The following is a 26,886-nucleotide window of genomic DNA, read 5'->3' as shown; positions in this document are numbered from 1 at the left end:
AGGAGTTAGGCCAGGTCAGGATATATTTATAAGAGCGATTAGCGGGTAGCTGGGGAGGGGGCAGACGGAGTGATCCTTACTCCGCTCCAGTTGACCATGCTTCCCAGCGTTGAAGAGGACATCACCTGAACCCTAGACAGAGCGGGAAGGCCTCTCCTAGGGTGGCATCCCGTAGCTGACCCAAGGTCTTGGAGGGGAGGCCCTCTGAACTAGAGTGACTTCCGCCGGACAACGGAGGGGAGACGAGGGTTGGGTCAGTGTGTTCTTGGTGCTTGGCCCTCGTTTCTGCACCTTTGCCTGTTATTGCTGCCCTGCGTCTTTCTGTCTCAGTTTGTCAGCGTAACCACCTCAATGTGTCTGTTGCTTATGTTTGTCTATCCACGACTTGTAATTTTTCTCTTGTTCCCGGCCTAGAAAGCTGTCCCTGGTGCTGGCTTCGTGCTCCTGTCCACGGTGCTGAAATGTGAGCACCGTGAAGGCGATGAGAGCATGCGTGTGCACAGGGTCTTGAGGGAGGCAAACCCCACAAACACGATAGATATGACTCCCAACCACCCTGGTTTGGTCCAGCCCAGACAAAAGCTGTTTCCTGGGACCTCTGTAATGTCACTGTTGCTCATAGAAAAATAGAGAGGTAGAAGTTCCAGTCTAGCCTGGGTTACACAGGGATATCCTTCCCTAGGGAGGCATTAATTCATTAATTTCCTTACTCAACATCTACTGAGCATGTTCGGTGAGAAAGTAAGAAATTTGGCAAAATGGGGGTTCAGCAATGAAAAGAGACCAAAACTACATCCCTGCCTTGGGGCTCACAACTGTTCATAACTCCTATTCCAGGGGATCTGATATCTTCGTTTGGCCTCTGTAGGTGCCAGCCACAAACATGGTGCACATACACATGCAGTCAAAATACCTATATGCATAAAATAAACTAAAAGAAGAGTGATTGAGGCTCTTGCAGAGAAACAGGGGTAGTTGACAACAGCATGTACCCTCAGCTCTAGGTGATCAGAGGCATCTGACCTCCCCAGGCAACTACAGTAAAGTGCACACACACCCCAAACCCAATGCACACTAAAATAATTAAATAATTATTTTTATTAAATAAAGTAAGTCTTTAAAAGTGCCTGCCCCACTGTGAGATAGGAGGGAGACACATTTCTGGTGATGCTATACTTATTCTATAAGGATGGATGCATATCTCTAAAAACATGCATATGACATATGAGTAAAAGCAGAAACAGTGCTCTGCACATACACTCTTGTGTACACACATATTCTACAAATACATTCACAAACACTGCATACCCTTACACATACATACTCTTCTAACACAGACACGAACAAGTATTCACACATAATGTGTACATGCTCCTCAAATAGAGACCCACCTATTCTCCAAAAGCGTGCATAATGGGTTGGGGGGTTGCTCGGTGGTTAAGAGAACATACCACCCATGCAGAGGACCCAAGTTCAGTTCCCAGCACCCATGTCAGGCAGCTCACTGCTGCCTGTAACTCTAGCTCCAGGGGATCTGTTCAGAGGACTATGACCTCACAGGGCAACTGCACTCATATCCACAGAGACAGACAGACAGACACACACACCTGATTTAAAGTAGTAAAATATAAATAAGAAAGCTACACACATAATCAGCAAAGAGAATCACACACAACATACATAAATATTTGCAAATATCCGGCAAACAGACACACATAATGTGCATAAACAAGTGCGCGCGCACACACACACACACACACACACACACACAGAGAGAGAGAGAGAGGCTAGAGAGATGGCTCATCAGCTAAGAACACTGACTGCTCTTCCAGAGGTCTGGAGTTCATCTTCCAGCAACCACATAGTGGATCACAGTCATCTATTGTGGGATTTGATGCCCTCTTCTTATATAAAGGCATACATGCAGATAAAGCACTCATGTACATAAAAGATACCGTTTAAAAATCTCACTCTGCAGTCATACAAACATATATCATATATTTAGGAAAAACAGACATACAGACACTTATCAAATGCAAGCACACTCAAAAAAAATTACAAACCCAACATGCACAACTCCAAAACCCAAGGATGCTCTATGGTGCACAGTTCCTACCTAACACACAGATACACACTCCTCCCAGCAGCTCCCAGTTCCCACCTAACACATAGATACACACTCCTCCCAGCAGCTCCCAGTTCCCACCTAACACACAGATACACACTCCTCCCAGCAGCTTGCACACAGGTGCATGAGAGCCCTGCACACCCCCTTCTCCAGCGCTGTGTCCCCCACCTGGTTCTCCATCTTGAGTGGACTCAATTCTGTGAAGACAGATTTGTCATATCTCGTATAAGTGCACCCCAGAAACCAGTACTGAGTTGCTTTGTGTGTTTGTTTTTGAGGCAGGAATTCTGCCATGGCTGTCCTAGAACTCATTCTGTAGACTAGTCCTGCCTCTGTCTCCCCAGTGCTGGGATTACAGCTTCTCAGAATGTATGTTTAATAAATGTCTATTGGGCAGGTGTGGTGGCACACACCTTTAACCCTAGCACTTGGGAGGCAGAGACAGGCAGATTTCTGTGAATTTAAGGTCTACAGAGCAAGTTCCAGGATAGCCAAAGTTACACAGAACCTTGTCTCAAAAAAGCAGAATAAATATCTCGAATTAATGGACAGAATGCTAAAGGGCACACATTGCAATAACTGGAGAAAGGTACAGCAGCCTGTACCAGCCGGCATGCACATGAAACTACATACTCAAGAGACATCCTCTCACACAACAAAGAGACAGAGACACAGGATTACCCACACATCACACACACACACACACACACACACACACACACACACACACACCAGAGTCTGACAGACAGGATCTTAAATCCCGAGTTCAACACAGGGCAAGCTTGTAGATATAAATGCACCAGTCCCAGAGCACGTGTTTTGTGGCTGTGGGGGTGGGACTTTGGAAAGCCCCGCCCCCGAACCAAACCGCACCCCTTACAGTTGCCGCTGTTCGCCGGCCTTGTTCAGTGGTTCTGAGGTGTCTCAACAGTCCCTATACGCCAGCCCGCTAAAGGTGAGTGGCAGGGAGTAGGTAGGGAGGTGGGAATCTTGTCTCCCATACCTTGCCTTCCTCTCTCCAGAAGCTTGTAGTGCCTAGTGACAGATCCCCGGCCCTGCCAGAGTCGAGCTGATACTAAAGGTCCAGCCCAGGGTGGAAGCTCCTAAGCCGATTGTGGATCCAGAGAAGGTGACCGTGAAGGTAGTGAGGAGGGCAGGGCTGGAGAGATAGAGGAAGTCTTGGGTGGAAGAGGGGGTTGGAAGTGCTGAGGTGATCCTGCCTTCTGAAGGAAGTTAGTAGAGGGCAAACAGGGTGAGAGATTGTTTGCACGTGTGGTTTAAACTGGGGGTGATGCATGGGCCAGAAAGAATGAACGGAAGGGATGTGTCTGCTGGGAGGGGCTCCTCCATGAAACTCCCCCATAGGCTTCTGAGAGCCCGGCCTTTGCCTGGCTCCTCTAGTATTGCCCATTCTCTGTGCCTCCTGGCATTCATTTCTGGTGTCCGCTAACCAGCGCTCAGCTGGACCTCCAGGACAGTGACACCTTGCCCCTCCATACCAGCTGGCTCTTGTCTCAGGTGGACATGGCCCACAAAGGCCACCTTCAACCCAGCAGCCTGGACTGGGCCCTGCGACTGATCCTGGCATGGATCTTCTTGGTGGCCTATGGAGGGAGCTACCCACTGCAAGTTATGTTCTGGGGACATCCTGGGCTGCCAGCCAGTGTGGGCACAAACCAGCTGCACCTAGCAGGTGAGCATCTTATGTAAGCCCTAACCCAGAGAAACCCCACTCTGAGCTTTCTTGTAAGAGGGGTTTAGGGTAGCGACGAGGGTGGGCAGCCAGGGCTAGTGATGAAGAATGCTGTTTAACAGTCCAGCCTCTGGGTATCGGGCTGCTTGGTTCCAATTCAAATCCACACCTCAGTGCTGTGACCTTGAGCCAGTCAGTTGACCTGGGTAGTTAGGCACAGTGATGCCCACCTGTAATCCCAGCCCACAGAAGGTGGATGTAGGAGGATTAGGATTTCAAGGCCAGCTACATAGGGAGCTGGAAGGTCAGGCTGAACCACGCGAAACTCTACCTCAAAATACATGCATAGGGCTGACGAGAGGGCTCAGTGGGTAGAAGTGATTGCTCAACAACCTGAGTTAGGTCCCTGGAACCCATACGGTGAAGAGAGAATCAACGCCTGCGACTTTTCCTGACCTCCACACACATGGTGGTATATGACTACACACACAACAAATACAATTCTAAAAGTTAGTATCAATAATGCTGAAGATATAGTGCAATGACAGAATGTATGCCTAACATGAGAGTGTCCTAGATCCAGTCCCAGTAAATAAGAACATGGAGAAATCACAGAACATACATACAGGTGTTGTGGAAATGAAGCACATACACACTATGCTATATATAACCTGATTATTATGAGCAATACACGGTTCTAACTGCTTGAAGCCACCTTTCTCAGAACCTGGTGCCTTTCACACGCTAGGCGAGCTTTATAGCACTAGCCATACCCTAGCCCCGTTTGTTCTTATTCTCACCAGGATCTAGGTTGCCTAGACTGGTCTTAAACTTAAGATTCCCTCTGCTTCAGTCTCCAAGTGTCTGGGATTGCAGATCCATGCTGCTTCGTTCAACTCAAAAGAAATCTTTTTAAGGTTCTTCTCTTTGGGATGGCTGATAAAATTCCTGTTGTCAGGGCACCCTCAGTCCTCGGTTCCACAGCCTTACCCGAGGATCCAAGATCCTGGTTCACAGGCATCACCAGTTCCAAAACCTTGCTGTACCTCAGAGATAGACAGGCCAGAGGCATCAAGCCCAGGGGTCCCTCTAGAGAGCTGCGGTGTGTCAAGCCCAGAGTGAGTACTGCACCCACTAGCCTGTCCCTCGGTTCTTCGCCCTATTTGCCCGCACCTGGCCTCAGATTTAATTTCCCCTGAGGACTGTGCCCTGCCTGTTCTGTCTCTCCCACGTCCAGATGTGAATTCTTCTTGGGACGCCTTCAACGTACCCTCCGCAATCGCTTCCATCCGCTGCTGCTTGGAGCACACCGAGAGCAGCCTCTCTGCCCAGAGCTCTGCCAGACTTGGTAAGGGAGGCGGGGACAGGGGCGTGCCCAACAGTATGGCAGGGCGGAGGGCCTTAGGCCCCCACAGAACCGGGGTTGGTCTATGAGAAGAGAGCTAGTGTGTAGCCGAGGTAGAGAGGGTAGATCTAGGTAGATGCCGAGGTAAAAGAGAATGACCTAACATTTACGACAGCGTGAAGCCGTCGCTCTGGAGGGCCAGGAAGTGTCAAAAGATTCAAGTTTTTGACCCTTAGAGGAGCTAAAAAAGGAATGCAAGGAGCGGCTCACAAACAGGTTCTCTGGGCTGGAGAGATGGCTCAGCCATTGAGTGCTTACTGCTTTTTCAGAGGACCTGGGTTCAGTTCCCAATACCTATGTCAGGCTCACAGTTGCTTGTAATTCTAGCTCCAGGGATCTGACGTCCTCTTTGGAACCCACCGGCACTAGTGTGTACACACGTAATTTAAAAGTAATTTTAAGTTGGTTGATGGCGGCACATGCCTTTGACTCCAGCACTCAGGAAGCAGAGGCAGGAGGATCTCTGAGTTCCAGGCCGGCCTGGTCTTCAGAGTTCCAGGGGCAGCCAGGGCTACACAGAGAAACCTTATATTAAGTTAAATACTTTAAAAGGGAAGGGAATGGATACTGTGGTGGTACTGGTGGCCTCTAATACCAGTGCTTGGATAAGAGGGTCAGGAGTTCAAGGTCATCCTGAGACAATAGCTTCTAGACTAGCTTCAGGTCCTGTCTATGAATAAATAAGCCTGAGGTATGGACCCTGCAAAGGCTGGGTTCGTCTTTTGAAGGAATGGAGCCTGAGAAGTGAGGCCATTGGTCAGAGAGCAGGACAAACCAACTGGCTCTAAAACCCTAACCCATCTTCCCTCCTCACATACACAGGCTCACTACCTGCAAGGCAGATTTTACCTGTGGCCCGACTTGGCTGCAGCCCTCTGGGAAGAGGGGCTGTGAGGCCAGTTGCCGCACCTATGGGCAGGTAAGGACCAGAGTGAGGGGAGGGATGGGATTCATATTGTGGTCTGGAGTACCGACCTGCTCCAGCACCTGAGGTCTTTTAACTAATTAGGTACTTTTTTGAGATAGGGACTTTCTACAAAGCTCTTGCTATCCTGGAACTCACTACTTAGACCAGGCTGACAAGATCCACCTGCCTGTCTTCCCAGTACTCTCAATCCCTTTAAAAGTGTGGGTTAGCACAGCCTGATAATCTTAAAGACTTAGTTTTATTCTGTGTATGAGTGTTTTGCCTGCCTGCATGCGTACTACCTATGTGTCTGGTGGAAGTCCTTACAGTGTGGAGTCCCTAGAATTGGAATCATGGTTCTAAACTACCATGCGGGCACTGGAAATCTAACCTGGGATCTCTGCAAGAGCAGCTAATTCTCTTACTGGAGGAACCATCTCTAGTCTAAAGTGCTTAGCCCTCACTTGCCCACCTTACCTACCTAGACCATAGGCTCACGCTCCACTCTTCCACCGTCCCAGCCTCCGAGTGGGGCGTGCGCATAGTGCCCAGGAGTCCACTGACTCCAGATTCTCCCTCCATGTTACTGTCTGCTCTGGGTTCTCAGCAGGCCCAAGAAACCTGTTACCCCTCCCCTGGCTCTGGCCCTGCCAGAGACTGACCAGCCCCTCAAAGGAACACTATTGCCCAGATCACACCCTGGGCCAGAAGACCTGTCCCAGCAACGCAGGTTCCACCCTCCTTAACCCTGACCTCACCCTTTCTCCTAGACCTTTGCCAATGCTGAAGACCTGTGTCGCACAGTTCTGGGCCACATACTACGGGTGGCAGCTCCTGGCTCACACCACTGTCTCAACATCTCCACCTCCTCTCCAAGGGCCCGCCGCTCTCGCACCTGGATCTTGAATGCTGCAGGCAGTGGCAGCGGTAGTGGCAGCGGTGACAGCCCTGAGTAGGAGCCACCTAGAGTCACATCCCTCTCCTCTCCCTCCCAAACCGTGCCCCGGGGTTGCCTAGACAGACTTTTTCTACCCATTATCCTAGAGATGGCTCACCGCTCACTTATTTTGCTCTCTTTTAAAGAATAAAGTTACTGCCTAGACCATGTTATATGACGTGGCTGCTGCTTGGAGAAGTAGTTAGGAAGAACTGCGAAAAAATGATAATCTCATAGGGGAGGAGGAAGATGGGGGGAAGAGGAAAGGAAAGAGAGGTCAGGAAAATGGCCCAGCAGGCCAACTGATGACCCATGCTCTATCCCCAGAACTCACACGGTAGTAAAAGAACCAATTCTTGTGGGGGGGGGGGGGGGGGGAAGGCGGCAGGTGGTGGCACACGCCTTTAATCCCAGCACTAATCCCAGCACTCGGGAGGCAGAGGCAAGCGGAATTCTGTGAGTTCGATACCAGCCTGGTCTACAAGAGCTAGTTCCAGGACAGGCTCCAAAGCTAAGGAGAAACCCTGTCTCAAAACAAAAAACAAAACAAAGCAACAACAACAAAAAAGAACCAATTCTTGCACGGTGTCCTCTGACCTCCACATTTGTGGTGGCACTAATGTTCCTTTCCCCCAAATAAACAAACTATTTCTGGCTTCGAGTCAGGGTCTCATGTAGCCTTGCCTGACCTGGACTTACTCGGGGGTGTGCCTGCCTCTGACTCCCAAATGCTGGGATTAAAGGTGTGCACCACTACAACAGCATGAAAGGTAATAGAGAAGAGGACTCAAGAGACACCCCTGCCAGTAACAGCACTGACTCCTGCAGAGGACCTGATTCCCAATACCCACAAGGTGGCTCAAAATCATCTCTAACTCCAGCTGCAGGTGATTTGGTGCCCTCTTCTGACTTCATTGAGTATTGCATGGATGTGGTGCAGAGACATATCCACATGCAACACACACACACACACACACACACACACACACACACACACACACAGAGATATGTATATCTTCCCTCCCCACCTCCCGGAGAGATCTGGCTGTCCTGGATCTCGCTCTGTAGACCAGGCTGGCCTCGAACTCACAGAGATTCACCTGCCTCTGTCTCCCGAGTGCTGGGATTAAAGGCGTGCGTCGCCAATGCCTAGCAACACCTTTATTTCCATCATTCAGGAGAAAATAGAAAGGTAGATTTCTGTGAGTTTAAGGCCAGCCTGGTTTACAAATTGAGTTCCAGGACAGCCTGGGCTACCTAGAGAAATCCTGTCTTGAAAAGCAAGACAAAAATTTAAAATGGGGCCAAGCATGGTAGCACACACCTTTACTCCAGAGGCAGAAGCAGATGAGTCGCTGCTGAGTTTAAAGACAGCCTCATTGCTGGGTGGTGGAGCACACCTTTAATCCCAACACTTGGGAGGCAGAGGCAGGTAGGTCTCAGTGAGCTCAAGGCCAGCCTGGTCTACATTGTGAGTTCCTGCAAATTAGGGCTAAACAGTGACACTTTGCTTTTTTAAAAAATTATCAAACTGTACCAATCTAGAAACACCTACTCTGTTTCAAGAGTCAGCTGCCAGCCACGGGCATACTCCTGCCAGACCTCAGCCACAAAGCACAGCGTTTACTCTCTGTGAACAGCTTTCATTCCTAGGGGTAGGTATACACATTTACTCCTAGAGGCTGCTGGCTGCCTCCAGGCCTCGCTCCTGGAAGTATCTGTGGGGGAGCTGCGGGCGGCAGGTCTGAGGTCCCTGGCTGAAGTAGGATGTGATCCTTCCTGGTCGCTCAGGATCTTCCTCAGCGGCCGCGTCCTCCCTGTGGGGAAAAGGTGCTGAGTGGACAAACACGACCTCCCTCCCTCTTCTGCCCCCTCAGCACGCTCAGGACACGAACCATGTGACACTTTCTGCCTCCTTTTCCAGGATGGCCTGTGCTGTGCTCCAGCTGAACCGGACAAACTGGGGGAAGCCAAACACGGGGTCCACGTGTTTCCTCAACCAGGCTTTCGTCTTGGGATCTAGGGAGAAAGAAGTAATGGTGATTGCACCTGAGTGGCAGGTGGCAGTCACGTGCCACCTTCATCCTCAGCTTCTTTACTTTGTTGTTGTTAAGACAGAATTTCACTCTGCCTCCAGAATGCTTTGGCCTTTTTGAGTACCAAGACACCCCCTCTATCTTCTTTTTTTTAAATATTTACTTATTTATTATGTATACAATATTCTGTCTGTGTGTATGCCTGCAGGCCAGAAGAGGGCACCAGACCCCATTACAGATGGTTGTGAGCCACCATGTGGTTGCTGGGAATTGAACTCAGGACCTTTGGAAGAGCAGGCAATGCTCTTAACCTCTGAGCCATCTCTCCAGTCCACCCCCTCTATCTTAAGTTCCTTTCTGTCCCACGTCCTTTGCATAGGCAGGTGTGGTCTGTCTCCACCCCCACTCTATGTCTCCTCAGCGCTTCAGAAGCTCTGGGAGTATTTCTGAGACAACTCCCTGAAACACAAGGATGACAGTCATCAACAAGGTGTTGCTACGCTGCCCAGGTTAGCCCCAAACTTGTGATCCTTCTGCTCCTGTTTCAAGGATAAGAAAGTACTACTGTGTCTAGCTTAACCTTTTCTTTCTTAAGAATTTTGTTGTGGGGCTGGAGAGATGGCTCAGAGGTTAAGAGCACTGACTGTTCTTCCAGAGGTCCTGAGTTCAATTCCCAGCAACCATATGGTGGCTCATAGCCATCTATTATGAGATCTGGTGTCCTCTTCTGTCATGCAGGCAGACATGGAAGGAATGTTGTATACATAATAAATTAAAAAAAAAAAAAGAATTTTGTTGTGGCGTGGAACTCCAGGCCTTGTCCACCACGAGCACATATTCTGCCACTGAGGTATAAACCAGCCTCAAGTCACTGAGACCTCACAGCGGCCCTGTCTGTGCTCGTGTCTGCCACTGAGGTATAAACCAGCCTCAAGTCACTGAGTCCTCGCAGCAGCCCATGTCTGTGCTCGTGTTTGGGGAGCAGGTGTGCAGGTATTCCTGTCCAGAATGGAGGAGACTGCAGTGTCATAATGAAAAGAGTATGAAATGAATCCGTGGTCCAACTCCTTCCATTTGCTTTTGTTTGCTTGCTTTGGTTCTTCAAGACAGGGTTTCTCTATGTAGTCCAGGCTGACTGCAAACTCACAGAGATCCACCTGCCTCTGTGTCCTGAGTGCTGGAATCAAAGGTGTGCACCACCACCCAATTTTATTTTCCTTTTTTCTAAAAAACCTTCCGGATTTTAAATATTTATTTATTTTTGGTTTTGCAGACAGGGTTTCTCTTTGTAGTCCTGGCTGTTGTGGAACTCACTCTATAGACCGGGGTGGCCTCAAACCCAGAGATCAGCCTGTCTCTGCTTCCTGAGTGCTGATATTAAAGACATGCGCCACCACCGCCAGGCTTAATGTCTCTGTGTTATGAATGCATGTGCTCTTGGAGGCCATTGGCTTCCCTAGAGCTGAAGTTACAGTTATGAGCTGCCCAATGTGGGTGCTGGGAACTGAATTCTGGTCCTCAGCAAGAGCAGCCAAGTACTCTTAGCTACTGAACCATCTCTCCAGACCTCATTTTGATTTTTGAAAATATTTCCTTTTGTTTTACATATGTGTACCATGTGTTTTGCAGGCATGAGACATGCACATGGCACACAGATATACATGCTGGCAAACCACCCATACATATAGAATATTGTTTTGCCTTTTGAGACAGGGTCTTTATATAGCCCTAGCTGTTGTGAAGCTTACTATGAAGACCAGGCTGACCTCAAACTCAAAGATCCTCCTGCCTCTGCCTCTGCCTCTAGAGTATTATAAAATTGTTTTTAAAACTTAATGAAAAAAAGACCCTCAGCTCACCATTGGGATAGCCTGAGCCATAGTCAGAGTCCAGATCCTGCAAACTCTCCACAAACTGCCAGTTCTTCACAGCCTGGTCTCGAGCCACCTGCAGGCAAGACAGGAAGTAGTTTAGTGTCTCCTTCCTCATGGGAGTCTTGTCTGTCCCTACACAGGGGAGATGCAGGGAATGGGCCTTGGCCAGCAGGATGCTAACCTTGGCAAAGATGCTGGCAGCACTGACCACAGGGAACAGGGAGTCTGCTTTGGCCTTGACTGTCACCTCTATCCCTGGAAAGCGCTGTTGCAGTCGAGCCTGGTATGTCTCTGGCATTCCCACGGTGTCCACAAATACCTGCCACGGTGACAGAAACATGGGAAAAGAAACGTCGTCAACTAACCGAAAGCAGAAAAGACAACTATAAAGCACGCAGTCTCCTGCTCTGCTGAGGACCAAACCCACTTCCTAGCACTGAGCTGCCGGCCAGTGTTGTTTCATCTTGTGGTGTACGGTGTTCTGTCTGCAGGTATGTCTGTGCGTGCGTTTGCCTGCTGCCTGCAGAAGCCAGAAGCAGTCATGTTGGATGCCCTGGAACTGGAGTCACAGACAGCTGTGAGCTCCCATTTAGGTGCTGGAAACTGAACCTGGAGCCTCGGGACGAGCAGACAGTGTTAACTGCTGAGCCCCCTGGATTTTACTTACTATAAAATGTGGGGACCATGGAAACAGCTTAGCAGGTATAGCTGCTTGCACTCTGTCCTGATCGTAGTTAGAGCCTCAGTCCCCCAAGACGACAAGAGAAAGCTGACTCTGAGTTACTCTGACTCCCCATGCATGCCTTGACATGCATGTGTCAGTGCTCACGCATATACTGCACACCAATGTTTTGGGGTATTTGTTTTTGAGACAGGGTCTCACTCTGTAGCTCTGGCTGGTCTATAACTCATTATGTAGGACAGCCTAGCTTCAAACTCAGAGATCAGCCTGCCTCAGATTAAAGGTAGGTGTCTCCATATGCGGCACAATACATATTTAAAATATTTTTATTTTATACATATGGGTGTTTTGTCTACATGCATGTTTATGTATCATTTGTATGCTTGGTGCCTACAGAGGCCAGAAGAGGGTGTCAGATCCCTTGGAGCTGTAGTTACAGTTTCGCCACTGAGAGCTAAAGAGCTGAGCTGAGAACTGAACACAGATCTGTAACAGCAGCAAGTGCTCTCAGCTGTTGAGCCATCTTTCCAGCCCCACAATTTTCTTTTTCTTTTTCAAGGGAGGGTTTCTCTATAGCTTTGGAGCCTGTCCTGGAACTCATTCTGTAGACTAGGTTGACCTTGAACTCTGCCTGCCTCTGCCTCCCAAATGCTGGGATTAAAGGTGTGCACCACCACCGCCCGGCCAGTCACACAAAATCTTTAAAGTTCATTAAATTAAAAAAAAAAAACAAAACCCTACATTTCACTGAGACTGTCTGCTTTGCGAAAAGCAGGGCAAAGGGGGCCGGCTAAAGGTGGGCCCACTGAGAAAACTGGATGGGATGGATTCCCAGGTACAGGGTGGACCCTGACATATGACAGAAGCCGGAACAAGTGGAACTGTGGAATCACTCTGGACCATTGGAGACTTAGGATAGGGAGGTTGGGGCATATATTTAGGGCAGGAATAACCAAAATAAAATCTGGTTCTAATGCTGAATTTGCCAACTCAACTTTTCCTGAAGGAAATCTTATTCACGTTTTGTAGTATACGCGCGCGCGCGCGCACACACACACACACACACACACACATGCCAGGCTGTCGAAGTCAGAAGACACTGAAGAAGCCAGCTCTCCCTCATGAAGACTGCACTCAGACTGCCAGGGGTTCTTATGCACTGAGCCACCTTGATGCTGGAGAGGAAGCCCAGGTGCCTGAGCATGCTCGGCACAGAGCCATTGCTCACCTGCAATGCTCACCCTCATTTCCCTTCCATCCACCGTGTGTGCATGTGCAACGGTGCATGTGCGACCCAGCATGCCAGGTGACGGTGCGTGAACATTCAGGAGGAAACTGGAAGTCACAGCCAGCACTTTTCCTCAATTGCTCTTCAAAAGCCACCACACAGCCAGGCTACAGGGTGGTGTTTGGTGCGCACCTTTAGTCCCAGCCCTTGGGAGGCAGAGGCAGGTAAATCTCTGTGAGTTCAAGGCTAGCCAGACCCTTTCTCAGAAACAAAACTAAACCAACAACAATAAAACAAATAAACAACAGAAGAAAACCCTGGGAATTAAAGAGAGAACTACAAAGCCAGGTCATATCCAACTGATTTTTTTTTAAATTATTACCTTTTTTCTTATTTTAATAGGACTAGAGAAATGGCTCAGAAGTTAAGAAGACTTCTCTAGATGACCCAGGCTCAGCTTCCAGCGCCCAAATAGTGGCTCACAACTGTTTCTAGTTCCAGGAGATCCCACATCTTCTTCCGGCCTCTGTGGGCACCAGGCACTTATGCAGTATACAGACATACATGCAGTCAAAACACCCCATATATGGATAAATATTTAAAATAAAATCTTTTGACATTTATTATGTTAGAGGAAATGAACTCCCACTGCATCGAGATCACAGAATAACTCTGAGAATCAGCTCTTCTACCATATGGAAAATCAAACTCAGGTCAGGCTGGGACGCAAGCCTCCCTACCAAGCCATCTCAACAGCCCCTAATTCCTTTCTGTTTAAATAACTAGTATGTACTTTAATTTTTAAAAAACTGTTTTATGTTGGGGCTGGAGAGATGGCTCAGTGTGGTTGAGAGCACTGACTGCTCTTCCGGAGGACCTGGGTTCAATTCCCAGCACCCACATGGTGGCTCCCAACTGTCTGAAGATCCAGTTCCTGGGGAGCCAGCACCGACTGCAAAACACCAATGCACATAAAAAAAAAAAAAAAAAAAAAAAGTATGTGTATGGGTGTGTTGCTTGAGGAGGCCAGACAAGGGCATAGGCTGCCTGGAACTGGAGTTAGAATGTTTGTGTTGGAGCCACCCTGTGGTTGCTGTGACTTCAACCCAGGTCCTCTGGAATAGCCAAAACTTTCATCTCTCCAGCCCTCTTTTTTTTTTTTTTTTTTTTTTTTTGGAGACAGGGCTTCTCTGTGTAGCCTTGGATATCCTGGAACTCAGTCTGTAGACCAGGCTGGTCTTGAACTCACAGACATCCACTTGACTCTGCCTCTTGAGTGCTGGGACTAAAGGTGCACACCACCACTCCAACTGTTTACTATAGCCTGGCTCTAGGGTGACCACTCCAAGTGTTGACTATAGCCTGGCTCTAGGGTGACCACTCCAACTGTTTGCGATAGCGTGGCTCTAGGGTGACCACTCCAACTGTTTGCGATAGCGTGGCTCTAGGGTGACCACTCCAACTGTTTGCTATAGCCTGGCTCTAGGGTGACCACTCCAACTGTTTGCTATAGCCTGGCTCTAGGGTGACTTTGAAGAACAACTGAGGAAAATCCCTGACTGTGACCTCTGGCTTCCACCTGAATGAACGTGCACATTTTTATTTATTTATTTGTTTGCCTAATTTATTTATTTATTTTGAGGCAAGGTCTCCCACTAGACCTGGAGCTCCCCAATTCACCTAGACTGGCTAGCCAGCAAAACCCCAAGCTCTTCCTTCATCCTGGCATCGGGATGACAGGCTCATGTCACTGTGCCTGGCTTTACACTGGGGGCTATGGATCCAAAGGAAGGTTTTAGACAGGGTCTCACTATGGATGGCTGTCCTGGAACTCAAGAGATGGGCCTGCCCCTGCCTCCTGAGGGCCACCGTGGCTTTTCACACTCATGCCTCTGCAACAGGCATGTACCAACTAAGCCATGGAGGGTCTCCATGTATGCCCTGAAGTCACAATTCTCCACTACGTCCGCCTTATGATTTAAAACAAACAAAAACCAAAACAGGGTCCCAGGTGGTACAGGCTGACATCAACTCACTCTGGAGCTAAGGGTGGCTGGCCTTAAAATCTTGATCCTCCGGCCTCCACTTCCTAAGTGCTACAACTCTGATTTTAAGCGATGCTAGGATGGAAGCCGGGACTTCATGCACGCTAGGCAAACGATCTATCAACTACATCCCCAGCTTCAATTTTTTAAAAGCCCCTTTCACCAGAAGGTCACCAAAGGGCTGTGACCCAACAGCTCACCTGGGTGACATTCACACCCTGATCCAGCGCATACTGTATCAGCCCCGCAGCTGTATCATGGGACAGGGAGTTGAGGTTGTACTTGACCCTGTGGTACGGGACAGAGCTTAGCCAACACCATCCCAGAAGCAGAACCCCGCCAACCTGTGTTGGTTGCTCTTCCCCTACCCACGCAGGGGCCCCTTACCGCCCAAGCATGCTGGTAGAGATCAGGTTTGGAGACAGAATGTCCAAAGCCCATCCCACAAAGTCTCCATCCTCCTCCATTTTTGCAAATAGCCTCTCCCGCTCGTTCTCTGTCAAGGTCTTTGAATCTGAGAAGTTAAAGGAAAAGGGGGGGGGGAGCAGCTCGCTGGCTCTTTCAGTTCCTGCTTCCCCCCTCCATCTCACCTGCCCCCCTGCACATGCCCCGGAACCCCAAATGCAGACATTCAGTACAGGCTCACCTGCCACTTTCAGGCCTTCAAGATCTGTCAGGCGGGACAGCGGGCAGTAACAGATGGCGTAGACCATGGGGCCTTGGGAGGGAAGTCAGATTTCTGAGAGCGGGGTACCAACCAGTGAACACCTAAAAGCCGCCTGCCTTGTTCTATCACTACCACGACCCAAGGATATCCACTATCACTCCTGGGTCTCAAGGCCGTGCTCGATCCCCACTCCCACGTCCCTGCAATCTATACCCCTTTCACAACGCGCCTCCCAGCCTGCGGCCCTGGGGGCGCACCAAGCACCGGGCCCCGGCCCGCTTCATCCACGCCCAGGACGCACGGCTCCTTGAGGCACACGGCGGGTACAGGAGAGCTCAGGCGACAGCGGCCCGTATTGTCCCTTTCCAGCTCGCTGAGATCCATGCCGCCTCAGCGACAGCCAAAAGCTGCAGAAAACAATATTGTAGGCGCAGGTCCCAGCGCGCGTTTTCCGCAAGTCCAGTTGCCGCTCTCGACGCCGACCAATCGACGTGCAGGGCCAGCCTCCGACGCACCCGTCGGCGTGGTCGTTGACGCGCGCGACGCTGTCGCCGCTGCTGTGCTCTCTCCTGGGAATTGTAGTCCACGAGAGCTACCACTAAGGGTGCGGTTTGTAGTCGGGGGTGGGCGGGGTCACTTTGCAAGCTCCGCCCCGTTGCTGTTGGAACCAGGCCCTCAGTGACTGATGTAAAGAGAAATAAAGAGGAAATTAAGATATAGTTCACTTGCACCGGGCGGTGGTGGCGCACGCCTTTAATCCCAGCACTTGGGAGGCAGAGGCGGATCTCTGAGTTCGAGGCCAGCCTGGTCTACAAGAGCTAGTTCCAGGACAGGCTCTAGAAACTACAGGGAAACCCTGTCTCGAAAAACCAAAAAAAAAAAAAAAAAAAAGATATAGTTCACTTGACTGTTTTCTTGCGGTTTCTTGTTTGTTTGAGACAGTTTCTTATGAAGCCCAGGTTGCCTCCCCTCCCCTGAAGTCACTACGTGGCCTAGGATGACCTTCTACTCATAATGCCTCCTCTCTACCTTCGGGATGACGAGGTTACCAGCCCACATTCAGCGGAGTTTTTTTTGAGACTTAATAGACCTAACATCAGCAGGGCGATTGTGCACACCTTTAATTCCAGCACTTGGGAGGTAAAGGCAGGTGGATCTTTGGGTTTGAGGCCAGCCTGGTCTGCAGAGCGAGTTCCAGGACAGCCATGGCTACATGGAGAAACCTCGTCTGAAAGAAGAATAAACCTAACAAAACGACAAAAGATCAAATATCATTGCACTCTCGGAGTCTTGGCCTCACTGGGTCCTGGTCGTCTCCCACCTGACATTCAGGTTTGTACTGGACATCTGGACATCTGACTGTCTCTCCGCACGCACTTTTTTTTTTTTTTTTTTTTTTTTTTTTTGCCAGCAACTCTCTTGTCTCCCTGGCTGGCCTTGAACTCACAGAGATACACCTGCCTCTGCCTCCTCAGCTCCAACACACTCCATGTTCTCCACATCGTCTATGCTCCTAGTACTAGGTGTCCCAGATTTAACAGAGCTCAGGCTTTCTGACTCCGATTTCCCAAAACCCCTGTGTTCTCAAGGACCCTGCTGCCTCCAGGACCTGCCCCATAATACATTTCACTGAAGCAAAGCCTTCTCTACCACTGTCATAGATTCCAGGCCCCAGCAGATTCCCATTTAAGGTTTGCACACACCATGCAGGCTTCTTTCTCCCTTCCCTTCCCCCACCCCTCCCCCCTTTTCCTGCTCTTCCCTAATTTAGGGAACCCCACATCTCCCAGACCTCTCTGCTAATTCACTCCTCTATTGTTCCCTTCCTCAGTGGGACACTTCCTTTTGTGTGGAATCTTGTTTCTCATCAAAGTCATGGTCCATCCTGAGTTCCAGTTCCTCTATCACATGCCTCTCTGGTGCCACCATCTTCTCTTCAACCCTTTCCTTTTCTGCTTTTTTTTTTTTTATAATTGTTTTGGTTTTGGTTTTTTTGAGATGGGGTTTCTCTGTAGCTTTGGAGCCTGTCCTGGAACTAGCTCTTGTAGACCAGGCTGGCCTCAAACTCACAAAGATCTGCCTGCCTGTACCTCCCGAGTGCTGGGATTAAAGGCGTGCGCCATCACCGCCTGACTCTGCTTTTGTTTTGAAGACAAGGTTTCCTGTATCCATAAATGGCCATGCCCTTGCTATGTAGCCCAGGTTGATCAACTCTTGATCCTCCTGCTTCTGTCTTAGGCACCTGAATCACAGTTGTGCACCACCAACAAGGTTCGCCCCCACCCACCAACATTTTCCACCTTCCCCCTGGCTATCAGGAAGACTCCTGTGTTCAAAGTCAGCTGTCTGCTCCCCCTCCAGCCTAAAGCCTCAGACTTTGGGCCCACGCCAGCCCCTACCTCTCCCCGCCTACTCCTGGGTCCTCTGGATCCTCCCTGGCTTCTCTGCGCCTCCCCAACTGCGCACCTCTGCTCAGATCCTCCAGTCGCATTCCATTGGTCTGCAAGACGAACAATCCCGTTGCCGGCAGGGCCTCAACTGTACCAGGTTCTCCCGGTCCATGAACACAGGGACCGGCGCTGTGCCCTGCACCTGACGGCTGCGCTCCTGTTTGCCAAGATTGCAGAAACAACGCCACTCTCCCCACGGGCCTAGGACGGAATCTTCCACTACTGGAGAAGGAAGGTGGACATGAAAACCCCGTTGGGGAAATTAGCCCCCATACAGGTGACTTGTCCAGGGAGGGACACAGATAAGGAACCTAATGACAGTCTTTTAGTCTAATGACTTTACTGCCTCCGTGTAGTGGTGAGCTAGGAGAGCAAGCCACCTGTCAGGCTGACACACGTGAACTGCCCACAGCTGCAAACGGTGCAAACTGATACCTCCAATCTGTGCCAGCCTGCTCAGCTGGGAGCACGGACACTCTGTCCTCCTTCACACCTGACAACCAAAGTTGACTCTTGTCCTAAGGGACTTCATTGTGCCGACCCAGCAGGCCCACTGCCACCTGACAGGCAGGGCTAACAGAGGGTAAGATAAACGACACAGTGAGTGTATTTAAATCCCTTACTGCTGCCTGCCTGCGCTAACTTGTAGCAACAAAGTAGTTTTTATGCTCAGAAGCAGATACAAGGTTTTTTTTTTTTCCAGTGTTGTGCTAAAGATAAGGGTAAGATTTAATCCACGGCTCACACCCTCTGGTCAAGTGCTCTACCACCCCTCACCTACACTTTTACAGGACTCTTTTTCTTTCTCTCCCTCCCTCCCTCCCTCCTCCCTCCCTCCTCCTTCCCTCCCTCCCTCCCTCCCTCCCTCCCTCCCTCCCTCCCTCCCTTCCTTCCTTCCTTCCTTCCTTCCTTCCTTCCTTCCTTCCTTCCTTCCTTCGAGAGTCTCATGAACTCCAAGTTGGCCTTCAATTCCTTTGGTAGCCAAAGCTGACTCTGAACTTCAGATCCCCTGACTCCAGTTCCGAAAAGTTAGGGTTGCAGGTGTGTACTGCTATAGGGTAGTGGATTCTGCAGTGTTGGGGAAGGAACAGGACTTCATGCTGGCTGGGCCAAGGGCTCCTTCATCTGAGCTACCAGCACAACACCAAGCCTTATCACAACCCCTTACTGATACTTCCGCGTGTGGAGATGAACTCAGCCTGGTGCCTCATACCCTTCCTCAACAGATCTTTGCCAAATACTCCCAGCTTTTCCCATCCTCCCCTAAGGCCTTTTGGCCTTTGCTTTTGTTCCCTCTTCCTGGGACACTGTCGCTCAATCTCTGTAATTTTGACCCTGCTAGTCATTCCGGCTGAATGGGTTGCTACCATCCTCCTCACCACACCTTCGCTGACATCTCAGGCTGACTGGGCCAGTTTCCATCTCCGTCTCCACCCTTCCTAGCACGGTGTTTATAGGTTGTTTATTGTCTCCTGGTGCCCTGCTCCTGACAGGCAGTGTCTATTACATTTATCAGACCACCAAGGAAGCTGCCGGGTAAAAATTTCAGTATAGTGAAACAACCCACAGATGAGAAACCAACACACTCAGAGAAAAGCGGCCAGTCCCAGAGGGCAGGCCTGTGCAGAGCTGGGCAGAGTCGGCACAGGAGGGTCTGTGTGTAGCCAGCTGGCTAAGTGAGGCTGCTGGGGGTACCTTTTGAAACTGTTACTCCCGCCACCTTCAAGTTTACCCTTTTTTCGCTGCAGCCTCAGCAGCTCCCAGGTATCACTTGTGCCCTGCTGGCCAAAATACTGGTAGTCCGGGTCGATCTGAGTAGAGGACACCAGTCCCAGAAGCACTAAAGGTGGCAGCAGTAGAGCCAGTCGGCTCCGGGCCATGCCCGGACTCCAACCGACCCCAACGCGCCTCGGCGGCTCGGGACCGCGCGGAGCCCACAGCACAGACCATCCCGGCGTCCGCAAGGGCACACCCCACCCATCTCCCTTGTGCAAGCGCGTGAACCGGTCCTAGCTCTCCCCCCTCTGCAGGCGCAGTGGATCCGACCGCGGAGCTGTCCCGCCCACCTCCCCCTGCCCTGCTTCGTGTGGTTTGGGCCGCGCATAAAAAGCTCTAGGGCCTAGGACTCACTTGGCTCTGAGATCTCTGTTTTCTGTGTCCTATCGTGTCTGGTCGTCCGCGTGTCCGGATCTTGCCCACGCAGGTATGGAAACCCAGAATGCACACGAAATAGGAGGCGCCTCATTGGTGCGGTTCTGGGTCTATTACTACCTCCTTGCTGACGGTCTTTGTTTTTCGTGCTCTATTGGTGGCCGCCTTTGTCCTTGCAGGGGTGGGGGTGGTGGGATGGGGGGTGGGAGCAGACTCAAGGCTGGAGCCCTAGCTTGCAGGCCCTAGCGCCGAGCTCACGGGCTCGCCATCCCGTTCTGAAACTAAGGGCTCACGGCCCTTCCCCCGTGCTTGGGCTGACTCAGGTGGCAGCGGTGACCCCATCACTTGGGCCCTGTTGTGGGGGGGCGGATCTCCTGAGTCCTTGCAGACCTTGTTCTGGGAGGGTGAATATGAGTTGCTGCAGTTTCCACATCTCGGACTCAGTGTCTGGGCTCGGCCCCAAGAGTGACCTTGGGAAAGCCAGACAAAGGGTCTTTTGCAGCACTGACCAGCCTTGCGTTGTGGGTCTCTTCTTTCAGTCATGGCATCCGGCAACGCATGCATCGGAAAGCCGGCCCCTGATTTCACGGCCACCGCGGTGGTGGATGGCGCCTTCAAGGAAGTTAAGCTTTCGGACTACAGAGGTGAAGCTGCCCGGAGGGGAACCAGGTGGGGATAGGGTAATATGAAAGGGACTTGAACTAACTTTTCTTCCCGTCTTCTCTTCCCTAGGGAAGTACGTGGTCCTCTTTTTCTACCCGCTGGACTTCACTTTCGTGTGCCCCACGGAGATCATCGCTTTTAGCAACCACGCTGAGGACTTTCGAAAGCTGGGTTGCGAGGTGCTCGGAGTGTCTGTGGACTCTCAGTTCACCCACCTGGCGTGGTATGGGTCTGCGCGGGGGAGCGGGTGCAGAGATGTAGGAAAGCCCAAACTATGGGGATAAACTGTCTTCCACCTTCATCTTCTAAAGAATGGAAACAATTACACCCAAGCCCTTACAATGATGACGGTAATTAGCGTTTGGCACCTAGTTGGAAGGCGGAGGAAACTGCAGAGGCTTCTTGGCTTAGTTCTCAGGAGACAAACTGCTTTGCCCCATTTCATGAAACGGGAAACTCTAGTTCTCAAAAGGATGGGTTGATAGAAAGGCCAGAGCTGGATGATGATGGGAACTCCCCTCCCTCTCCTTTTTCAAAACTAGGAGTCAGCCCAAGGTCTTATTGCTGCAAAGCGAGTGCCCTCCTATTGAGCTCTATCCCTGCTATTGGGCAATGGGAACTCTGATGTGGTGTCTCTACTGCAAGTTACGGGAGCCCACAGTGAAGCTACTTGAAGATGAAGCTTTATCTGGGGCCATCTCTTCCCAGCTGTGCTGCCTCCACCAGGGTGGGGTGGGTGGAGCTCCCCAGCCATTTTTAAATTCTTTATCTCTTGCTTCCAGTACCCCCACTCAGCCCTTATCACACTGGAGGCCCATGGGGGTGCTGGACATCCTAAGGCTCCAACCCTGACTCTCTTACCCACAGGATCAACACTCCACGGAAGGAGGGAGGCTTGGGCCCCCTGAACATCCCCCTGCTTGCTGATGTGACTAGAAGCTTGTCCCAGAACTACGGCGTGTTAAAAACAGATGAGGGCATTGCCTACAGGTACAGCGGGGACCTCAGCCCAGCTCCAGGAGTCCCCATCTCAAAGCTAAAGGGACCAATGTGGCTAATGGGGTGTGTGCGTTTCCTTCCCTGGCCCTGGCAGTGGGGGGCTCCCAGCTCCTCACTGTAGGCCCTCCTGTCTTCAGGGGCCTCTTTATCATCGATGCCAAGGGTGTCCTGCGTCAGATCACAGTCAATGACCTACCGGTGGGACGCTCTGTGGATGAGGCTCTTCGCCTAGTCCAGGCCTTTCAGTATACAGATGAGCACGGGGAAGGTGAGTGGGTATCCACAATGGGGAGGCCCTCCTCAGTCCTCAGCTCTGCCCAGCTTGCAGACACAAGCCGTCTGCCCTAGCAGCTTTGTGGGGTGGATGTCATAGCCCCAAACAAGGGCTGAAGAGATGGCTGGAACACTGGCTGATTTCCCAGAGGACCAGGGTTGGATTCCCAGCACCCACATGGTAGCTCATAAGCATCTGTAATTCCAGTCTCAGGGGATCTGACCCTCTCTCTGTCTCCCTCTTGTAGCAGGCACAAACATGTACACAGGCAAAACAAACTCTGGATTTTTTTTTAAGCCCCATACAAAATTCAGTTCTCTGCCTGCAGGGAGTGTCAAGGATGGGGTGGTGATTCATACACATAGTAGACAAAGCTGAAGAGCTTGGAGCTGGTGGAAGGTATTTGAGCTAGGTGTGCTGGGTCGAGCCTGCCATCCCCACACTTGGCAGGAAGTTAGAGGCAGGAGTAAAGCTAGCCCATGATATAGAATGAGGCCTTTTCTTAAACAACCAAAACGAAAAGGTAAAACATAGAGTATTGACAGGCTTACCTACAGGATTTCAAGCTGGGAATTTTACATGGTCGAGTGCTTGCCTGGCATTCACAAAGCCCTGAGTTTAGTCCCTGTGACGGGATAAAGCTGGGTGTGTGGTGTATGCCGGTAATCCCAGCACTCGGGAAGCCAAGGGTCATCTTCCAGCTACTGCTACCGAGTTAATTCAAGGCCACCCAAACTCCAAACTCCGTGAGAACCTACCTCAAAAAAAAAAAAAGGTATTTGAAAAGTGTCCCAAGATAATCTTAGTTGGGTTAGAGTAAGCCCTTCCATACATACACACACAGACACACAGACACACACACACACTAAAAGGTCTCAGTATGTATTGCTGTTGGCCTGGAGCTAGCTTTGTAGACCAGCACACATGTTCTCTTGCTAGTGATCAAAGCTTCATACATACTAGCCAGTGCTCTTCCACTGAGCTATACCCGCAGTCCAATCAGCACCTCGTCATATGGAAGGGAGAGCTGACCACAGGTACAAAGTTTGGGGAGGTTAAGGCTGATTGAGTTGAAGGGGAGGAGTGTGGAGACAGGCCTATAATCTCAGCACTTGGCAGGTGAAGTAGGGGCCCAGCTTGGGCTACAGACTGAGATGGAGACAGTTTTAAAATCTAAAGGCTCAGTGTGGTGATACAGCCCAAACCCTGGGGTGGCAGAGGAGGGGGATCCCTGCATGCTTGAGGCCAGCCTGATCTATGGAGAGAGTTGAAGACCAGCCAGAGGCCCCCTTTTTTAAGAAAAAAAAAAAAAAGACAGCTAGACCTAGATGTAGAGCCCCGGTTTACAAAAAGCCCAGGGCTCAAACGCTGATACATCAGCAGATAAAATAAAAAGAATTTGCAGCTTAGTGTGGTGATACACATCTGTGATCCCAGCAGTCAGGACAAACAAAACAATAGAACAGAAGTTTCGCCCAGGAAACCATTTCATTTGCAGTTTGGAACCCTGGCCCTTAGCTCCCAGCCTCTTCGCGCGGCCTAGGCTCTTGTGTGGCCTACTTGTTCCTGACCTTGGTGGTGGTGCTGAGCCTCACGTGTTCATCCTTGTGTGTTTTTCTAGTCTGTCCTGCTGGCTGGAAGCCCGGCAGTGACACCATCAAGCCGAATGTGGATGACAGCAAGGAATACTTCTCCAAACACAACTAAGATGGCTAACCATCACTGATCCTGAGTTCATGGATCTCGTCCCACCTGGATGTCCTGTGCTGGCCCAGAAAAGACTAGATCCCCCTCCACGGTCTGTGTAGGGGCTGGAGGCTGGGCCAAGGCTTTCTTATTCCCCACCTGGAATCTGGTGAATAGCGACCCCCTGCCCTGAACCCACCCAGTTGGGCACACAGGTCTATAGGAAACCAATAAAGTATTAGGGACAATGGAAGACTGTGTTGGTGTACTCTCTAGTTTTTGACTCCACCCCATCTTTACTCTCGGGCCTGTACAAATGGTTCTGCAATTACTCCTCTTCACCACAAGGTGGAGGCATTACCACATTCACTGCTCCGTACTCCATTACCCCGTGACCTGAGAGTGGAGTGAGATCTGTCTTAAAAAAAAAAAACCCGATCAGGCCATGGTGGCACATGGCCTTTAACTAACACTCCTAACACTCAGGAGGCAGAGGCAGCCGGATCTCTAACAGGACAGGCTCCAAAGCTACAGAAAAACCCTGCCTAAAAAACAGGAAAAACCAATAATAGGGCTGGAGAGGAGATGGTTTAGCAGTTAAGAGCACTTCTTGCTCTAAACATCCAAAACAGAGGTGGGATCCTGTCTCTGTAGACCGATGCCCGCATCTTGCCATCAGCCGAAAAGTGCTATTTAAGAATCGCGATCGTCACTGGGTCTCCTCATTGGATGGGAATAAAATCAGATCACCACATGAGTTCCAGTAGGTGAAGTCCAGGCTCAGTCCCATTTCCATGTAATATTTTGGGCAAGCGAGTGAGACCAAGGTCCTGAAAGAGCCAACGGTGGGAGTCGCAGGGAAGAGCATTTGCTTCCTGAGGTCGAAGGCTGAGGAGGGTTAGATTGGAGATGGGTGTTTCAGAGGTTCCATTCAGCAGTGTGCACTGAAACAGCTTTGCCATTCTGAGTTCCACTTTCATTCCACAGAACAAAGACGATCTGGTTGTTTGTTTTTATTTATGTTTTGACACAAGAGTCATCAAACTATAGTTCCTTCAGCCTGAGCTGAGATTTTACACGGATACCTTAGTGCCTGCCTTCCTCATCTCACCTTGGAAGCCATTCATAACGCCCCCCCCCCCCACGCTTTGAAATTGTTTTTCCCTTTTTCCACTCATGCTAGGGATGGCGTCCAGGGCCTCTTGAAGGACATAGACACGCTCTACCACAGACCCTCACACTCAGCTATTCCCTGGAATCTAATGTATCCTCAAAGCTCCTGTTTGGGTCTCCTTTGAGTTCATCCACCCCACTGTGATTTCCCATTTCATGTGCCTTCTTCAGGTAGTCTTTTTTGGGCCACAGTATGCGCATCCCATCCCTCTGTCCCAAGCTTTGCTCGGGCCCTGCACTGCCAAATCTGTTGCACAGATAACAGTACTTTACATTCGTAGATCAGCCTGCCTCCCCTGCCCCGGCAGGCACACTTTGAGCTGATATTCCTCTTCCTAACACTCATCACCATTTTTCAAATCATGTCTGCCCTCACTTTTATTTTATTTTATTGGTTTTTCGAGACAGGGATTTTTTTTGGGGGGTAGCCCTGGCTGTCTTGGAACTAGCTCTGTAAATGTGGGTTTTTGGCTTAGAAGAGTGCAGTGCCTGTGGAGGCCGGAAGAGGGCATTGCATCCCCTGGAGCTCGTTACAGGGGTTCGTGAGCAGCCTAAGGTGGGTGCAGTGCTTGCTCTGGAATAGCAGTGGTTTATGCCTTTAACTGCTGAGCCATCTCTTAGCCCTTCTTTCTTCTTCTTTTAAAAAGTGTGTGTGTGTGTGTGTGTGTGTGTGTGTGTGTGTGTGTGTGTGTGTGCTGAAGGTATATGAAGGTGAATGCTTCTTCCTCCAGGGCCCTGGGATCAGACTCAGGCTTGGGGGCAAGCATCTTTACCCACTGAGCTATCTCATCTACACCCTCCCTCCCTCCCTCCCTCTCCTCCCCTTCCCTCCCCTCCCCCCTCTTCTTTTTCCTGTTTATAGTGTGGTCCAAGCTGACTCTGGGGGTTTTGTTGTTGTGCTGTTTTGTTGGGGATGGGAGGTGAGGCAGGGTTTCTCTGTGTAGCCCTGTATGTCCTGGAGTACACTCTGTAGACCAAGCTAGCCTCGAACTCAGAGGTCCGCCTTACTATGTAGCCTAGACTGACTTAAAGCCCACCCACTTTACTACTTAGTTATTCCTCGGCTCCACCTGAGTACTATGGTTTTCTTCTTTGCGCTGGGGTCTTCCAGCTTCAAGGCCAGCGAGATCCCACTAGCAACCAGCAGCTTTGACTTCAGCTGCTGGGGAGCGGGGCCCAGCATAAAGGCTCAGCCCAGCGGCCCAAACAACTGCCCCGACAGGACCAGACCTGGCAGTCGCCAGATTCTGGCCTGGCACTCGGGAGGGGACACTGGCAGGCGGGCGCCGCCCTTCCTGGCGGGAGTTGCCCTGACGGCGTCTGCAACACCGAGGCTGCAGCTGGGCTCCGCCAGGGTCAGATCCGACGGAGGGGGCGTGGGCGCGGCGGGACTCCGGTGCCAGCCTGTTGAGAGCCGCTGGGGTGGCTCCCTGTGCCCAGGAGAGCGTAGCCCTCCCGCCGCGGGCGCTCTGGACCCGGGCCTGGGGCTTTCCGCGCCCAGAGAGCCGCCTGCCCGGGAAAATCCCGGCCCCCTTCCCGGCGCCGCGGCCCTGCCCGGCAGAGCTGGGGGAGGGGATTCCCGGAATCTGCCCGGAGACCGCGCTGGCGTCATTGAGCAGAATAGGCCCATATATGGGCAGCGCTTCCGGCGCGTCAGCGGGGAAAGCCCCGGCGCTGGGCGGCTGGGCGGGGCGCGGCGTACACATTCCGCGTTTTGTCCTGGGCGGCTTCTTCCCTGCCACTGCCTGCCCCGCGTCGGGTGCCAGCGCTCAGGGGATGGGAGGTCTGGATGCTTGTACTGGGCCCTAGGATAACCGAGAGGAGCGAGCTCCAAAAGCAACGGCTGGGGGTAGCCCGTTCTCCCTCCACCCGCCCGGCTTGGAAGAAA

At 51.0% G+C, this 26,886-nt stretch overlaps 4 protein-coding genes across 5 annotated transcripts; 2 read left to right on the top strand and 2 right to left on the bottom strand.

Annotated features, from left to right (window-relative positions):
* The first annotated feature begins 3,610 nt into the window (after positions 1–3,610).
* Rtbdn (retbindin) lies at positions 3,611–7,089 on the top strand. Its single transcript, XM_038313331.1, has 5 exons — positions 3,611–3,821; positions 4,780–4,939; positions 5,059–5,169; positions 6,049–6,145; positions 6,904–7,089. The coding sequence occupies exons 1-5, from the start codon at positions 3,653–3,655 to the stop codon at positions 7,087–7,089; spliced, it is 723 nt and encodes a 240-aa protein (XP_038169259.1). The 5' UTR covers positions 3,611–3,652.
* A 1,603-nt stretch (positions 7,090–8,692) lies between these two features.
* Positions 8,693–16,104, bottom strand: Rnaseh2a (ribonuclease H2 subunit A). 2 transcript variants are annotated; one of them, XM_038312618.2, is made up of 8 exons: positions 15,860–16,104; positions 15,582–15,653; positions 15,323–15,449; positions 15,136–15,223; positions 11,162–11,299; positions 10,966–11,053; positions 8,966–9,089; positions 8,693–8,887 (listed from the first exon to the last, which is right to left on the bottom strand). In XM_038312618.2, exons 1-8 carry the CDS (start codon positions 15,984–15,986, stop codon positions 8,746–8,748), a joined length of 906 nt encoding a protein of 301 aa, XP_038168546.1. In that variant the 5' UTR covers positions 15,987–16,104; the 3' UTR covers positions 8,693–8,745. The 2 variants fall into 2 exon arrangements, with proteins under 2 accessions (XP_038168546.1, XP_038168547.1); XM_038312619.2 differs by having other exon boundaries at positions 15,904–16,041.
* A 47-nt stretch (positions 16,105–16,151) lies between these two features.
* Positions 16,152–20,096, bottom strand: Thsd8 (thrombospondin type 1 domain containing 8). Its single transcript, XM_038312621.1, has 3 exons — positions 19,785–20,096; positions 18,069–18,274; positions 16,152–16,284 (listed from the first exon to the last, which is right to left on the bottom strand). The coding sequence occupies exons 1-2, from the start codon at positions 19,930–19,932 to the stop codon at positions 18,075–18,077; spliced, it is 348 nt and encodes a 115-aa protein (XP_038168549.1). The 5' UTR covers positions 19,933–20,096; the 3' UTR covers positions 16,152–16,284; positions 18,069–18,074.
* Positions 20,097–20,104: 8 nt separating this feature from the next.
* Prdx2 (peroxiredoxin 2) lies at positions 20,105–24,078 on the top strand. Its single transcript, XM_038312620.1, has 6 exons — positions 20,105–20,255; positions 20,743–20,847; positions 20,936–21,089; positions 21,734–21,856; positions 22,003–22,133; positions 23,761–24,078. The coding sequence occupies exons 2-6, from the start codon at positions 20,745–20,747 to the stop codon at positions 23,844–23,846; spliced, it is 597 nt and encodes a 198-aa protein (XP_038168548.1). The 5' UTR covers positions 20,105–20,255; positions 20,743–20,744; the 3' UTR covers positions 23,847–24,078.
* The last annotated feature ends 2,808 nt before the right edge of the window (positions 24,079–26,886 follow it).

Source organism: Arvicola amphibius, chromosome 15, assembly GCF_903992535.2.
Source record: "Arvicola amphibius chromosome 15, mArvAmp1.2, whole genome shotgun sequence".
Lineage (NCBI taxonomy): Eukaryota > Metazoa > Chordata > Mammalia > Rodentia > Cricetidae > Arvicola > Arvicola amphibius.
The sequence above is the reverse complement of the archived record's forward strand: the minus strand, read 5'-3'. Positions and strand labels throughout refer to the sequence as shown.